General features: G+C 31.7%; 1 protein-coding gene across 1 annotated transcript in view; it reads right to left on the reverse strand.

Annotated features, from left to right (window-relative positions):
* Positions 1 to 10,072: 10,072 nt before the first annotated feature.
* The window catches only part of LOC130452354 (probable multidrug resistance-associated protein lethal(2)03659), a 33,975-nt gene continuing 26,229 nt past the window's right edge, over positions 10,073 to 17,818 (reverse strand). Inside the window, exons 11-12 of the mRNA XM_056791605.1 lie at positions 17,411 to 17,573; positions 10,073 to 10,368 (exon numbers count right to left, since the gene is read on the reverse strand). Of these exons, the coding sequence (XP_056647583.1) occupies positions 10,073 to 10,368; positions 17,411 to 17,573 (459 nt within the window). The remainder of the gene's footprint in view (positions 10,369 to 17,410; positions 17,574 to 17,818) is intronic.

A 17,818-nucleotide genomic window follows, 5' to 3' on the forward strand; every position in this document is an offset into this window, starting at 1 on the left:
TTTTTGTAAGGTTAGGTGATTAGGTTAGGTTAGGTTGTGTTAGAGACTGAAATAAAGGTAAACAAAAATAATTTTTCTCAATCAAATATTTTAATTGGACTTGAATCTATAACTTTTACGTTTAAAATTGTTTTTGATTTTTTCTATTGATGGGTTCATCTTTGGTTAAGATTTAAGACATTCTCGTCGCCATGTATATTCTAAGATTCTGTCCTCCCAATCTTCTGAAGGTACATGCCTATCATGGAAGAATGTTCTCAGAGGTCTCCGACTGGCCCCAATTCTTTGGGTATGAGCCCCGCTATCAGAAACAAATCTTTCTTTGTTATTGACCCACTCATGAAGGTAGCCTTCATTGGTTGAGGCAACGATAGGCTAGCCAGCCATCTGTATGAATTATGCGTCAAGCGTCAATCATAATGGCTTTTAACAGACATAAAGATCTTGATGAGATCTATCGAAAAAGTTATCCATGTCTTGATATATGTTAGCCTTCCTGAGATAATGGCCACTTCCGGTTTCTCTGGAAATGAATGTTTCCGCATAAAATAGACATGATAAATCTATTTCTCGTATCATCAATAGTCTATGTATAGTTTCATGATGATCGTTGTGGGGTGGCTTACTCTTAACAAAACTTCTTCGAAAATGGGGTGAAATGAGAAGTATTGGAAGTAATATGAACAGAACAAATGAATGTCGTGAAACTTCTATTTGTAGTTATTTCAACAAACACAGATTATCAACTGCAATATTTAGCGAAATTTAATGATCCTCTCAGTTCCATGTTGGCGATTAATTCGGTCTCGATAACAGTATTTTTTTCATGAACTACTTTTCATGAGCCCCTTCGACGTATTTTTTTCTCTTAATAGATTTGACCAAACAAAAATGTTCAGAATTTATGATCGTGAGTTTTTTCTATAGAGGCGATTCAATTTGTCGAACTAATAATAATGAGATAGTATAGTCCAAGTGTACTTGCTAATTCAGCTAAGTAATAAATTATAAACTCCGGACAAAAATTATCGCATCACTGGTATTTTAGGATATTTTTAATACTTAATTTTCGTTTTTTGGGACAATCTGTATATGTATTAACTTAATAGATATTTCTGGATTCTTATCATGGACAAAAAAATATCACAATTTCTTACAAATTTTTTTGGAAGCAAAAATGCTCGAGTAAATCATTTCTGTCTTGGAAAATGCATTGAGATCGAAAACTTTTTAAGGAAATGGTGTTATTGTATAGTGAAAATTTATATTTATTTGTTAACAAGGGATGTGCCTCAACTTTTAACAAGAGATGTTGCGAATGAAGAAGCCGCTAGAATCATCATCACATACGGACGCAGTCAAAGATACGTCGCCGGGGTGATTGGAGTTCAACAAAGCACCATATCCAGAATTGTTATTCGCTACCAAGAAACAAGTAACTTCAGTAGTAGATGATAGTTATTTGAGGTTACCGACGTTAAGAATTAGACATCCCACCGCTCGAAGGCTGCAAACAGATCTGTTGGCTGCTCGTAATGTCCGAATAAGCCTACAAATAGTTCGAAATAGGCTGAGAGAAGCAGGTATATGAGCCAGAGTGCCAGTTAAAGGTCCACATCTTACCAGAGAACATCGAGTAGCAAAGATTGGAATTTGCTTGAGAACACGCAAATTGGAATATTATTATATTGTAGATTTTTCGGAAATATGACTTTGTTTCGACAGCAGAAAAATGAAATTTCACAAAGTAGTAATTAAGATAAGTGGGATCAACATATGAATTTAACTTCAACTACCTGCCACAAACGAGTGCAAACTTGACAAGTTATTTGATTTTCTTGAAAAGGAAAACATTTAGCAGTATCTCGATAGAAGAATGTCTATAAAATAAAAATTACGCAAGAGTTTGTACGTAGAACTCTTTACAATTGGAATGTATTTGATCTACTTTCGTATAACGTCGTCCAATACACTAGACAACTAGGTAGATTATTAATTTTTTCCTTGTGAATAAGATTATGTGATTCGTAATTCTTATGGAAAAATTTATAGTTTTGAAAAATCTTATGTAATCATGAAACTCCGGCTTTATTAACAACACTAAAAGCTCACAAAAAACATGTTTCATGTGTCTCCTATGTTCGGAGTCCGGAGTGTCTCTAATCAAAGACCAACAGTAGTCTTGTGGATGGTTCCTATTTTACGCTTTTTAATTTTGGCGTTATCTTGATGAAGGCGCTCGTTACTCAAAGCATCCATATTTTGGCAATATAAAAATTGTATTTTCAAGGATATATTACATCTCAATTTATAATATGCATTGAGCGTTTTTCTGAAGAGGTCAGAATATTGAGATGATCTGTAGTTACACAAAAAGTTTTGAATAAGTTAGACAAACGCAATGCTAGCTTCTCTTTTTTTATCACTTAAGGTGATACTGAATGCTAGATTAATTTTTTGTCATCGGGTCCAACAAGTACACTTTCCTTTATTTCATCTTCAGTCAAAGGAAGAAATTTTTGTTTTAAAAATTAGAAACCAGTTCTATCTTTTCCATGGATTTCACAAAATTTTTGATTAGCCTTAATTTGATGTGCTGAGATGGAAATATTATCTTTCTGAGATTGACTAAAAGTTCATTTTTCACAGTTTTGTACACAGAAATTTTTTGGCGGCCATATTGCTCTTACATAGTGTTCATTTCTGTCTCGGCTATTCTGCTTGCACAAGGAGCAACAATATTTCCTGTAGCCAGTTTGTAGTCCTGAAATCAAAGCAACTTCCAAATCTGCACAGATTAACCAATGGTGTTTGCTATATTCTATCTTCTCTAATACTAGTTTTATAATGTCGTATATTTCTTTGAAATGAGCTACTTAAGCAAAAGGTAGTGATGTTATCTTATTTCCGTAATGGAGCAGTACAGCCTTCAGATTTTATTTTGAGGAATCAATAAACATTCTTCATTTTTCAGACCTATTGTCTCAACCCAGTTTTACTATGAAGCTCTCAATGTCATTATAGTACACTAAGTCGTTCTCATAAGAAAACAAATCAACATATGAACTATGACATTCACGGTATACTGTAACTACGGATTCCACTGTTTCAGTTGGAATATAACAATTTTTTCTTTGTGCAAATTCCAAGCTGTGATTTTTTTTTAGATTATAGAACTGATTAAACTGGAGAAGGCACAGTCTTCTGACTGAGGGATTGTTTTTATTACAGAAGACTTCCTCGTGTATTTCATTGTATGATTCGATTTTCTCTAAAAACCATTGATATTGGTCAAGCAAAAAACAGTCGTTTATGTGATTCGTAGATTCGCGTTATTCTACTAGTTTATCAAGACATTGTTGAATATTGTTCATTGAACCAACCGGTTAAATTTTTGTGACATGAGATACAGCAGATGTGTGGCACCTAATATTTATCCTTGTTGCGAATATGTTGAAATATGCAAGATAGCACTTAATAAAATGTGAGATAGCCTTTTTTGGCTTCAAGGTGTATATTCACAGCAAATATAACAAAACAAGTCGTGAGAATTAACACATCTTACACGATTCAACTGTCACCTAACTTTCAAAGATGATTTCGCGAAAATAATTGATGATAACTCTGAGTTACTCAAAGAATTTAATAAAAAAGTGACAATGATATAAAAAAAATTGGATGATTTTAGACGTGTATGACAAAAAATTATATTTTTCTTTTAACTTTTGAGGCGCTACCACAACAGGTTTGGTCCGCGTGGCTGTTGCCTAGTAAGAAACACATTTTAGTAGATTATTTTTTCAGTTTTTGAAATATTTAGATGCTTGAATAACTTCGTCTACAGTGCTCATCAGATATCTTTCTAACTAAACTAAACTTCTAGAATGGTGTATGAAAAAACGGAAAAAATTAGATTTGGTATCTGTTATTCGAAAGTGATCAAATATAGGGTTCATATCGATTGTTCCTTTGAGAACTGGAATATTCTATTATATTTTGCGATTTTACACGGTATGTTGCTTTTTTGTAAACAGGATATTAGGGTTAGATTCAATCAATCAATATCAATTATATAAGATTTGAGCAAAAAACGGAGACACTAACTTCACGTTAAGGTATTGACAAGTCTTTTATTCAAACATCTCAAGTAGTATGTGATGTGTAATAGATAACTAGATAAAGGCCATTCCATAAGAAAGAAATTATTCTCAGTCCAAAAAAAGTGATTTTTGTGATTTTAAGTGGATCGTTTTAGTCCAAATATAGTTAAACTACAGACTTTATTTTATTTATAATTATAATTGAAATTTGTATCTTCTGAAGAACATAAAATGATAAAATATTTGGTAGAATCGAAGAAGATTTTAAAAAAGATTGACACGAATTATGGCAAAACAAAAATGCTTGCATTAGAAGCTGTCCTGAATTAGTGGCTATAATAGCACCCACGCATTCATAACACAATAACTGAATCAAGTTCAATATGACATGATTTTCAATATTCTTTTATTATTCCTGAAATCGAGAAACAATTCGTGTAAGATAAGAGTCTAGCTCCTCTTCCTATAATATAAACGTGCTGGATAGAATTTGAGTCACGATTCAGGAAGGCCACCATAATCTCTCCAATGTGTAGTGTATACTAGTTATTTTTAAGGTTCGTTCGTAGAAATATGTCTGGGAATCCCTGAAAGGTGTTACAGTGAGGAAGCCGTTGATATTTCTAACAATTTTTGTTGCGATTATCTGAAGCTCGTGAGTGAAACTTGAAATCATCTTTGTAGAATACTTGGTTTCACTTTCTAATCTTTCAATAAACACGACAATGGTAGCCTGCCGTATATATAGTACTTTTTCATTGCACTTCTCAGACATAGAGAGTGGCTGCTAGAGCTTCTTTAGGGCGAAAAACTAGCATTGTCAGTATCATCGTTATTTTTAATAAGGGAAATGATAATTTATAGCGATTTACTCTTGGCTATCGAACGGAAAATTGAGTTTTTGAGAATTGTGGAACTTTAAGAAGTTTGCCAACACAATGTTGAGATCGACCATAAGCAACGTTTCATTAATTAAGAAAAATTATCAAATGAAATATTTCCATAGTGATTAAAGAGGAAAATTTCGTAACAGTAACAATAATAAGTACATCAGAATAGATTATATCTTGTCATTTGATTAGTTGGTTTGCTGTTTGAGCTCATTCATCCACATCCAAACAATTACGTTTGGTTCTTGTACTTTTTAACTTTTTAACTGTTGTAATGGACAAAATGCATTCTAGACAGTTTATAACTCTTTTATCTAAGCTAAACAGGTGGAGACTTTATGTTGCCATAACATGTTTCTGAAATCCTTTGATTATGAGAAGTCTGTTATCATATTTCTGTAACCGCGCTGAATTCGAATCTCATTGGGATATCTTTGATGATACTTGTTTCAATACTTGTACTAGTTCATGTATTAAATGAGAGTTTACCTTTGATTTGTTGTATTGTTAATGAGGAATTGGAAATTAATTCCATATGCGTATTTTCATTTACCACAAGTTATGTATGCAAAAGAGAGCTCTAAGCAATTGTTAGTCTAAGATAAAACGAGACGTAAAATCTGATTTGTTCTACTCCCAGTGGTAGAATAAAGGAGTAAAAAACCATCTGACAGCGAATTGATTAAAATTTTCTGTGAATGTTATACGGTAATAGTGAAAATCTCATTTTGGTTAAGAGCAGACAATTCTCCGGTGTTCGAATCAAACGACATAGATAATGCAGCACGACAACTCAGGTAAAATTTAATTAAACAAGGGAACAATGCATTTACTCTGTAACTCACATGTCCTAATTTGCCATTCTAGGAATAAATGATAATGTTTGTATTAATTATTCTCTGATTAGTGAATCTGTTAACTTAAAAAATATAGAAAGATAATGAGCTAGCGTACAATTTTACTATAAAACTATGAAATAAGGATGATAGTAAAAGGATTTTGGATGATAAAAGCTCCAACTATCCATTCGTATTAATATTTATTGATATATATCTCAAACAGGACTATTAATTCGGTTCAATATTTATTGATACATGGTTCAAAAAGGACAAACACAACAATAAAACCAAAAACCAATTAGTCGAAAGGAACAATTCGACAATGAAAAATATGGTTAATGAGAAGATTACAAATTGGATATATCTTGTAAAGAGACAAAACTTTTAAAATGTGCAAGTTTTAATATATTGGCAACATCTGAAGTTATTTTCGATATAATGAAACTAAGAATGAAGAAGTTGACTTAGATCAATGATTTTCTTATTCATTATTACAAACAGAAATATTGGTAAATAACAATTATGATGCTATCCACACAATTTCTTATGTGAAGTACAGACATCTATACTAATATAAAACTGAAGAGTTTATTTCTTTGAACGCGCTAATCTCTGGTTCGAATTGGTTCGATGGTCCATTTAACGAGCGATCAACATATATTTTCCACATGTTAAATATGAAAAAAATTCATAGTAATCGAATGAAAAAATTGTAGATAATTATTCAGAATTCATAATTTCAATTTTCTTTAATAATGTTTTTTTTCTCCATTAAATTTGATATTTCACCCTCGCTGTTCAATAATTGATCAACTATCTCTCGATCAGTTATCCCCTCCAGGTGTCTACCGTTCTCACCTCTCATCCAGCAAACATCACAGAGTAGGAATGAGAACGAAGCCGGTCTCCTGTTGTATTTATCATTTTGATTTTTCTGTGCAACTCTCATGTTAATTTTAGTCTCATCGTAAATGTATCAATAATTTTCAGCGCAATAATTATTTATTCACAATTAATGACTGAAAATACAGTTTTTATTCTCATGTAAATAAACAAGTGTTTTGAACTCCCGCCAACATCGGCAGTTATCGTACCTGTACATATTGTATTTAACATTTTTTGCAAATAGTTGTAATTCAAAAAAGAAACGTGTACGTGTTTTATAATTGTGAAAGTTGAGTCAACAAATAAGTAAAGGAATATAATTATTATATATATTATAACTATTAATAGGTTATATGTATAGTCAGCAATGCCAGCAACACGCAAATAGACCAATTTGAGTTATCAAACAATCAAATCTAGAGTCTTGCAAGATATAACGCGCAAATTCATAGTCAACAGACGTAGAGGAATTGACCAACAACTCCAACAAGTTCTTCGAGTATTAACATCAGATTTAATTCTTCGACTAGCATTCCAGTATAAGCTTGATGTTAAATATTTCGCTCATTCTAAAGTGGTTATTGGTCTACTCTATGTGGCATGTTCTCGCATAATCAATAATAAAAATATGAATGATTATTTTTGTTATTTAGATAGCTATCGAGAATTTTTATTTGAAATATATTCGTTATTTTAATAAAGATTACTTTATTAACCTATAGAAAGTATACTTCCATTGTCTATGACACTTTCGATTATAAGTACATACCTATACACTTATAGTAAGTTAGTTATTTTTATTGAACTAGAAAAATATTTCCTAGATATAACTAAGTACAGTAAGTGCTGGATACGTCGTGTTGTTTAATCCCTCTGCATTCTATTACTTTCTTTGCTAAATAAGTATCACTTCCGGAGAATACAGAAGAAAAAAGAAATGACAATTGTAATTATACAGCTACCCATCTCATATAAGTGATTAGAAAAATTACTTATTATGTATCACACATGTGAAATTTTTGCAGCGGCACGTTATTATATTCAATAGATATAAAATCTTCCAGTATATTTTGACTAGAAGGGTTAAATTAAAATATCGTAGCAGGGGGAGGAAAAGATTTTTTTACATATTTTTTTGCTTCCACGGGAGTATCTCATACATATATTCATAATTTGATATCGAATTTTTTAGCCTATACTTCTGCCAAATGCTCGATACATAATCTATTACCACTAGGAACTATTAATAAAGTATAGGTATTAAACATTTTTTCCCTTTCAATTATTCATTGTCCTTAACTAAAGTTCAGTTATATGTGGGGTATTATTAGCTGGGTTTAGATATTCATTATATCAGACGTCAAGCTTAGGAGAAGCTGTTGCAGGTTCTTTAGTCATTTCTGATACATAAGATTTCACTTTTAGAGTTGAGCCGAATATTTAATTCCAAATTTTGAACGAAACGACGTCATTTCTTTCTGTATCCATTTCAACTAATATATTTGTTCCACTGGTGCTTTCAGTGTTGAAATATATTTATACTTATCTATAGAAACACCTAAAAAGTCCTTCGTTTTTTCTCTAACCTCTTCTATGTTATGAAATTGGGGTCCTTTGGTGCTTTTTTTCACGCGTGGAAATTCGACAAGTCAAGGGACAAGGTCAAGCGGATCATAACACTTCCTCAATGCACAACAATTTTAGGCGTCTACAACGAATTTGTCATTAATCGATATTCGATATTATTACACCCAGCTCACCATTCGTAAACTTCAGTTTTTACCAAAGTGTTTTCTTTGTAAGATGTTTTTAACAATAACCATTTTTACTGTGTTGACGTCACATAATGCACTCAATTGGTGAGTTGCGCTATCTAACGTATCGCATAAGAAATTTTTGCTAGGGAAGCTCGTCATAGGGTACGCTATTTCGATCATTATTGGGCGCTCCATATTCACGAGAAATCCTCAACCCATAATCTAGGAAAGAAAATTAGCGAGAATCTATCAGGTAAACGTTCTCAATATAGTACTCATGATCGACGAAAATGGACGCAGAAGTAACTTGGGAGACAGTGCTTTAGCATTCTTGGAAAATGTTATGGGGACCTATTCTGGAAATGAAAACTTGTAATTACCAAATCGAAACTTCAACCAGACATCGTTTAGAATACGGATTGAGTTGAAAATACTTCTGATATATTGAAGAAAAAATTTCGGATTTTCGAAAAACCAATAGAATTACTACCAGAAACATGCTACCTAGCTAATGAGGACATGTATGTCTTTAACTGTATATCCTCTGTAGCTTGATAATAACGATTTCTTGTGGTTTCTCATTTCTCTATGAGTAATTGCATTAAGGTACTGATATACTTCCACGTAACGTGACTTTGTGTCTATGTTTATGGCTCAAAATCACCAAGGTGCAGAATTGGATGCAACCCCTTTATCACACACATACCGTTTTGTTCAAACGAAATATATTTTTTTATTTATAGAAATTCAAAAATAGCTTGTCCGATAGCGCATAAGCCATTTCATTGAATGCATCGAAAATCTAAAAATAAAAAAAATAATGAAACAGCCATTTCGTGTCAAATGCCAGACGAAGCGAACAATAACAAAACTGGCTGTCAGTCTATTTTTCGGCATAAATTTTATCTAAGTGGTAAGAACCTTTCAATTCATTATTCGTAGAGCGTTAATCAATAGTTTGTCAACTCATGAAAATGTTTACTCTATTTATTTATAAAATTCTCTTTTACATAACAAAGTATTGACAAAGTCAGGTTGTATTTAAGAAGGCTGCTATATAAATAACGCCTACGGTTATTTCGGAAACGTTCCTGGATATGATCACATGTTCCCGAAATCACAGTTGCGTTCTTAGAATAATAATCAATGTTTCTAAGGGCGGTTCACTCTCAACTTTTTATATTATGGCAAGAATGTGAAGCGATGTTTATAAAATTTTAACGTTTGAAATCAATTATTCATCCGTACAGTTTCTATTTGTCCCATAACCTGATTATCCTGATTATCTAAAGCCTCCTTTGTAATTTGAGCTTGTGTCATTAATACTAGAAATAATGAACATAATTAAAGCAAATCGTGTCAAATGAAAATAAGTCTTCAATAATAAGTTAAAACAGTACATTTTATTATGAAAGAAAACAATATTTGATATATATATATATATATATATATATATATATATATATACATATATATATATATATATATATATATATATATATATATACAATAACATTTAAAACAGTTTGATGCATATTCTAAATTCATAAAACTAAAAATTATTGAAATGTATCATTGATAAAACAAATTGAAATTATCTCTCAGTTATTATTTTTAGAAAAGCTTTCTCTAGCTATAGCTTCTAAATTTAGAGCTGTCGTACTACCAGTTTCTCTAACTAAATCATAAAACGTTCCTTTTTTTAATAATAATGAATATGGATGTCCAAATTCTACTGCTTCACCACCTTCCATTACTAAAATTTTATCAGAGTCCATAATAGTATGTAGTCTATGAGCAATGGTGAGAACAGTACAATTTTCAAATTTCTCTTTAATCGTACTTTGAATAATCTCATCTGTCATTGGATCTACATTTGCGGTTGCTTCGTCTAAAACTAAGAAAATAATATTAGATAATTAAAATTGAATATTTCTCTCGGAATTGGCCATTTATTCAAAAACACCACGACACTTCTATTCCCTATTAATTAGTTTGTATCCGACCTCAATGCAACATAGTACGTTCAGAACATAGAGCCGTTATGATTAACAAAATTGCAACAAAAGATGATTGAGATGAAAGTATGTTGTTTTGGCCCATAAATTTGTACAGGCATATTTATTTTTCCACAAATCACCATGAATATTGTCCATCAACCCAGGTAGTAATTTTACAATCAAAGAACCACACCAGATGAGAAAAAAGGCCCCCACTAGCAACACGCCACCCTGCGCCACGTCTCGAATCTGTTCATAAAAGTATGTTCTTCATTTAATTCAATTTTCTGAGTACACACTCAGCCCACCATATACCACGCCATCCTACGTGGGTGGATTCAAAATTCTCAGATGTAACCGACGCGTGTTAAGATGTGTCAATGCTTTTGTATGCCAGTCTGTGGTTACTGATTGAGATCCGCTTCCAGTTTTCGGATTAATACATGAAAAGCACCATGCTTTTCACGATTTTTGTTGATTTTATGGTCACAAAATCTTCTTTTTCTCTTACTGTGTAAAACCACAACCGCGGCAGCACATTCTTCTAGAAACTCAAGGTCAATAGACTTCTAGTCCTCTTTTATATGAAGTTTTTTAGTTCAAAAACCCCATAGTCACTAGTGATTTCTTTGTCAAACAATGAATTTCTGAGATTTTTGTAGAACTGTCCATCCATTAATTTGACTATTATATGTACTTCCAATTACTAATCATGAACCTGTGTTTTCAGGATCCCTTGGTTTACTCGAAAAACCAAACTTAAGTGACAGACTTGCGTCTTTGATGACCTTGGTCTTAACTTCTCTTTCTGCACTGCACTTATTTTGCCATATATATCAGCAGCATTGCATCCAATATCTTCATGAACACGAACCACAACTCGCAACCCATAATTGTTGGAAGCATTGGTCGAATTTGAGAAAAATGCACCTAGTATCATCGGAAACAGTACTTTTCCAGAAAAATATTGGTTTTAGCAACAACTAAAATCAATTTTTCCAGTTTTTTCTAATTTTCTAATTGAACATTGAATGAAGTGTACATACCAACATTTACCATTACTCAAAAGCAGTCAAACAGTCCATCCGTTAAGGTGTCTGCGTAATTATGGTGAGAAGGGTTCGATACACACACCCCCAAACACATTTTTTCATTTCTTCTAAAACTCTTTAGAAGGTTTGCCCCTTTCTGAAGCACAAATTACACTTTTTTATGGGAAATTGAGCAACAACTGGAAGGTATTTTGCTTTATATCATTTATAATTACAAAGACTAAAATTATTACCAAGAATATGGGCTACGAATTAATCATCAGTTCAAAAAGTAAGTCTGAATTGATCATGTCGCTATAGATTCCACAGTCTAATAAAATACGTGTCACAATATTATCTCTACTTAGGCAAATACAAATATTGCCTTCAATCTATCGGAATATTATTGATACATCACTTTGTAAAAATGGTATAAAGGGGAATAAAGGTTGAAGTATTAGAGCAAAACTCCAATGGTTCAAGGGCTACAATGAAGAATATTCATTAATTTTATTTTTTAGCTCTCTGTAAACTGGGCTGGAAATAAAAAATATGAGTGAAATAATTATTATAATAAGTCATGTAGTTTCTGAGATATTTAATTTCAAAATACGTGCGCGATTCGGGATCTCTCCAACTTGGCGCTCGACTCGATGACGTCATAGTAGATCGCAGCACTCGGCTAGTCCAAGATCCAAGATCATTTTGAAGTGATTCTTTGAGTATCTTCTATCTTTATACTCCATTACATATTTGTATCTATTATACGTCCTCAGTAGTTTGAATTTTTATAGTATAGTTATACACATTATCAGGTCTTAGGTGCCAAACCTTTAATGTTAAAAATTAACAAGGTTCTTATTATTACAGGTATTTATCCTGAAAACTACAGAGTCCAATTCTATTTTCCACGTACTTATTTGCTAGCATAAAAATCATAATAGATATCTTCTAAGATTTTTTTATTTTTCAGATTAGTCTGATATGGAGAGCTATTTTAAGTATGAGCTGGAGGAAGACTTAAAAAGGGGACAGTTCCTCACAAATTTCAATGTCAACAAGAAAAGGTAGATATACCCGAAAGATCTGAAGTACCATAACGAAATAAAATAAAATATTTTGAAACTCTTGAGCAAAGACAAAGAACTGATTACTTCGACCTCAGAGGCAACCAAAAAACCAGATGAGGTATTTCTTGCTTGAACAAAATAGTAATATAAGATCCACTAAGCTTAAAAATGTATAACCAGTGTTTGAAAATAACAAAGAAAATTGAAGCTAAGAAATAAAGGTATTCATAAATCAACCAAGACTGATATAAATTAATTTAAGCAAGGGAGAAAAATAATATTATGTATAGATACAGATCAGTTTGTAGTATGAGTGAACCATCTACTAATCTCTCCACAGATGAAATGTATAACCCTGATAGAGATTCTTTACATTAATTACAATATTGTCATAACTTGTTTCCAACATAAAACCGGCCCAGTCGAGTTATAATGGAATTCTGAGATTTGGCGAAGTCGCGGCCCGTTAGTAGTTTTTTTCCATATAATTTTTTATCATAGAAAGCGATGTGTTTACATTGTTTATTTTGAAGTAATTTCTAGGAAGGTATTTTTATTTATTTGTTTCTAGAACTTTTTAGAAATTCTTTTTTGGTATACGATTTCCTTCAACGGAGTTAGCTCATTTATAATACATATTTATAGTGGACAGAAGGAAATAGAAAAGTAGCCGTAGAATTTAAATAAATTACAAAAGTTAGCTAAGTGTTAGTGATAAGTAAATTATTATAAGTTATTTAAGTGTAGTGAAAAGTGTTTAACTAAATTAAGAACGTGAGAGACAGTGTTTATTAATTCATCCCACGAATAAAAAGAGTGTAAATAAATAAGAAAGACATTACAATATATACTGATATTAGACTACCAATATACACTAATTAAATTTATTATTTCTTAACGTACGGAGGGTAAGTACAGACGAAACAATGTAAAACCCTGCAATAATAACACAATCAAGATATCTAGTAAGTTCTCAGCAGGCGCGGAGTTGTGTGGTAACGTCACAATCTGCTACGGACCGTGAAATTTACGAGAATTAGAAATGTCCGTAAATTCATTGATATTTGGTCTTTAAGCGATTTTTTATCCCAATTAATATTCTTCATTGTATTATAGCAATTATAGATACATTATTTTTATTCCAACTCTAATTTCATATTTGTACACGCAACTATATCGTTTCGTTTTTTCGTCTTTGAGGAATTTTTTTCTTTTGTTTCTTAATATTATTTCTGCTCAGTTATAGACTAAGGAAGATACTGATTTCCTTCAATCTTTCGACAGATTATTATTCAACCATTCACTAGAAATATCTCCATCAATTGAGAATAATCCTAATTACAAATCCTTTCGTATTATAAAGCTTATTTTGGATTTTAAAAAAAATTATGAAAGGTTTAATTTCTATTGAATTCTCAGACCATTTAAAAATGTAGTTAAATGGTTTAATTTCAATCAATTTTAATCCATTTTTTGAGATTAGGACATAGAATTAGTGGTTGTTTCTATAAAACTGTTTTTTTAATTCGTGAGAATAACCTTCAGATAGAATTCACTCAGAAATTCTCAAATTTTAGAGGGACTGGAAGTGATGTTGGTCGGCATATGCTATTTGATTGTCATTTGGAAGCTTATTGTGTACTTTGAATTCGTGTCAAATATATTTTGAAGTTTTATTACGACTTTTTCACTCCTAAATGATAAAATATGTAGCGTTTTCTGTAGTTTGAGATAAAGTGGATAGCCAAATACTAGAAGACCAACAGCATTAACAACGAAATGGTAAGGTTAAAAATGAAAGCAAATCCATATCAGATGGAAAACTCTAGCTCACACCTTAAGCTTTCATACCTCCGCTTAAAGTTATTATTTATTTACAATTTAGGCTATAAAGAATGATAGAAATATTTTGTCACGTCTTGTTTTAGAAAAACTGAATACGAGTAACAAAGTAATTGAAAATGATAAAATTTGGACTCTATAGTTTTTCGGGTCAGACCTACAGTAATCCCCTAATGTATTTTCTTCTTCAGAATTCCTGTTGAATGCTCTTCCAAAATCTTTGAATATATATAGAAAACGCTCTCTCTCTCTCTCCATCACTTACGTTTTTAGGGTGAAATGTTAGATGTGAATATATAAAATGCGTCTTCAATTACATATTCACTCCTATCTATTGTAATTTTTTAATAAATTAGCTACAATATCAAAAACCCTTCGTCAACTTTTTTGGTTGACCCTTAATTGAACTTTTCGTTAGAAGATAGGAGATTTTGAAAATAAGGATCTTCTATAATCTTCTATAAGATCTATTAGTGGAGTAAAATAGGTTTTCGAATAGGTCATTCCTTTTTTACAGAATGATGCTCTCCAACTTGCTGTTCCATAGACAAAGGAAACGAGAGTATTTGTAACTAGTAAACCCATTAACAAACCGATGAATTTGAGGTTGCTGCACACTTTTCATTAACATTCTTCATACTTCCATTGTTATCTCTAGAGTTCTGAAGAAGATCTGCTCTAGAGCTTATTACTTGTAAATATTTGGTGAAAGCATTTAATTGTAACCGACTAGAATGTATATATAATATCCAAGTGCCATTTTGGTGAAACAACAGTTTTCCCAAAAAACACGTGGTAATCTTGGAAAGTCCGACAAACTGAAGAATTGTATTTTCTAAACTATCCACAAACATACTTTCTACTAAACATTTCAACTACTCGTAAATTTGAAATTTGAATTTGAAGGTTGATTAGAATTAACATATATTAATCTTCTGTGAACATGTGGGGTAGTTGATAGGAATGTTTTGGTTGTAGAAAACATAATAGAGTATGTCTGCTGATACTTTTAGGATCAAGGAAGGTAGGATGACATATACACATTTCTTACTGAAAACTAAACAAACTGCTAATACACATCTTTATTATTAACAATTATAGATCGAGTGAAGCCAGCTAAAAGCTATCCAGAAAATACGTTATTCTGGAACACGAAAAAGCAATACCGCAGTTTACTACATGGATTGACACCTGCGGCTCGCGAGCTACATACAGTTTTTTAGATGTGAAGCTGAGGCTCTCTATTTCTATACTCAAATATAATTGGTTTTATAAAAGAAATCGTTCTGACTATATTAATGACGACTAGGCACGACTTGAACTCGCTTTTTATCGTCTCCTCTTCCGTAACACATACGTTCATCTGAAGAACTATTTCGTGATTTCAAAATCAAACCAGATGTGTTCAAATGTAACATATTTGCTGGTGGAAGATATTCAACTTTTTTCTGCCTTATCACTTGCCACCGATGATATAATAGATACCACCAGATATATATCTTCTCAAGGTCCAAAAGAAGAAATTCTAGGATCGCTACGAACAACGATTCTTCGGAGTAAAATCAACCAGCGAATACTGAATTTTCACAGCATTATACTCTAAGAAGCGCTTTGTGCTCAAATATTTCCGGCGAAAATAGCTGAGGTTACGGATTTAGTAATTAAAATTGTTAATAGTATCTTGTCAAAAGCACTACCAGTTTAAAGAATTGTTAAAAGAAATAGAGATTCAGAATTCCGACATTCTTCTTCATGATAATATGCGATTACTTTCCTAAGGTAAGGTGTTGAACGTTTTGCTTTGTGCTTAAATGAAATAAAATTGGAAAGGCATTAATCACCTTGGATTAAAGAGCCATAAATAATTACAAAGATTTTTCTTTATGGTGGATCTCACAGCAAACTTAAATGAACTAAGTCTAAAAATGTAAGGAGAGGAGAACCCAGCCTATCTTTTGGTAAAAATATTGGTTTGTTTTAAATAAAATTCAATATTTTTGTAGAAGATAGCCGTTCTGGATATATTACTTCATTTTCAATTTTTAAAATCATATCGCGATAAAACCAGTACAATTATTAACACGAATTACTTCATTACAAAAAATTGGACATGAATTTGCTGAAAATTTGAGCAAATCAAAACCAACAAACCATTTATAGTAAATCCTCTCCACACAAATAGTAAGGAAATCTATGTTAAGGCATTTGGACTGAAACTGGATCTCTAGAAATGTAATGATTTAAGAAGTAAAGCTTTGTGGAGTGGAAAATTTGCAGAGTTGAAAAGCCGCTATTTGAAGCTCTTATATTCGGAGCATAGAGTAGACTTCAAGATGGCTACAGTGAGGTGAAGAAGTTGGCATTTGGAGTGCTGGATATCTTTTTATCGATATATACGTGCGAGAAAGAGTTCTCTTGCTTGAATATGATTAAAAGTAAGAATAAGAAACTAGCAAACAAATGAAAATTTAGAATCATGACTATGAAGATGAAAAAACTTTTGCGAGTATTATTTATTATGAGAACAAGAAATTTTTTGGCTCTTTAAAAACTTTAAAGTTTTGTGAATTGTAAGTGTTGGATCTCCTAGCTTAAAAGTTTGTCGACCCCTGTATTAAACGGATATTTGGAAAAATTGATGATTTGAAGGGGGCGGGGTACTACCTTGTTAACCATACTCACTCGATATCGCACTCTGGAATTACCATTTATTCTGATTAATATAGCATTCTATCAGTGACAAAAAATACACACTAGTTAGCAAAATGTTATTGATAACGGAGGTTATCACATAATTAATTAAAAAAAATACTGTTGAGCATTTATTCATTCAATTTTAATTCAAGAAAACGACATTACTTTTCGATCCTCCTTTTAGGTAAACAAATGAATGGTGTATTTGTAATCAAAAAAATTTCTCACTTGAAATCGAGTATCTTACTTGATAATAGGTAATCTTTGTAATACACTTAACATATAGTAATGGAAATAAATACCTAATATCTTATTGTTTCTTATAATAGCTCTGGCTAGGCATAGTAATTGTCTCTGACCTAAGCTAAAGTTGATTCCACCTTCTGCTATTTTACTTTCCAAACCTGACGGAAGTTCATCCACAGCATTTCTTAATTCCACTTTCTCTAACACCTGCCACAGCTCCTAAAATATTTGTCCATATACTATAGCAAATAAACCCTAGAAGTGAAAAGAAGTATTTCACTCTCCAAGAAATAAGTAACAGCTTAAAAATTTATCAGATATAAATAACTGCAGGCTTAAATCGTTCAACAAATAAATAGTTATTTTTTTAGTCAATTTCAAAAAACCATAAAAGGTTTCGTTGGTTGGTAATTCTGATATTTTATTGAATGTGAACAGTAGTTTGAATTCTGTTCACTTATGGA

The sequence above is a fragment of the Diorhabda sublineata genome, chromosome 1 (assembly GCF_026230105.1).
Source record: "Diorhabda sublineata isolate icDioSubl1.1 chromosome 1, icDioSubl1.1, whole genome shotgun sequence".
Classification (NCBI taxonomy): domain Eukaryota; kingdom Metazoa; phylum Arthropoda; class Insecta; order Coleoptera; family Chrysomelidae; genus Diorhabda; species Diorhabda sublineata.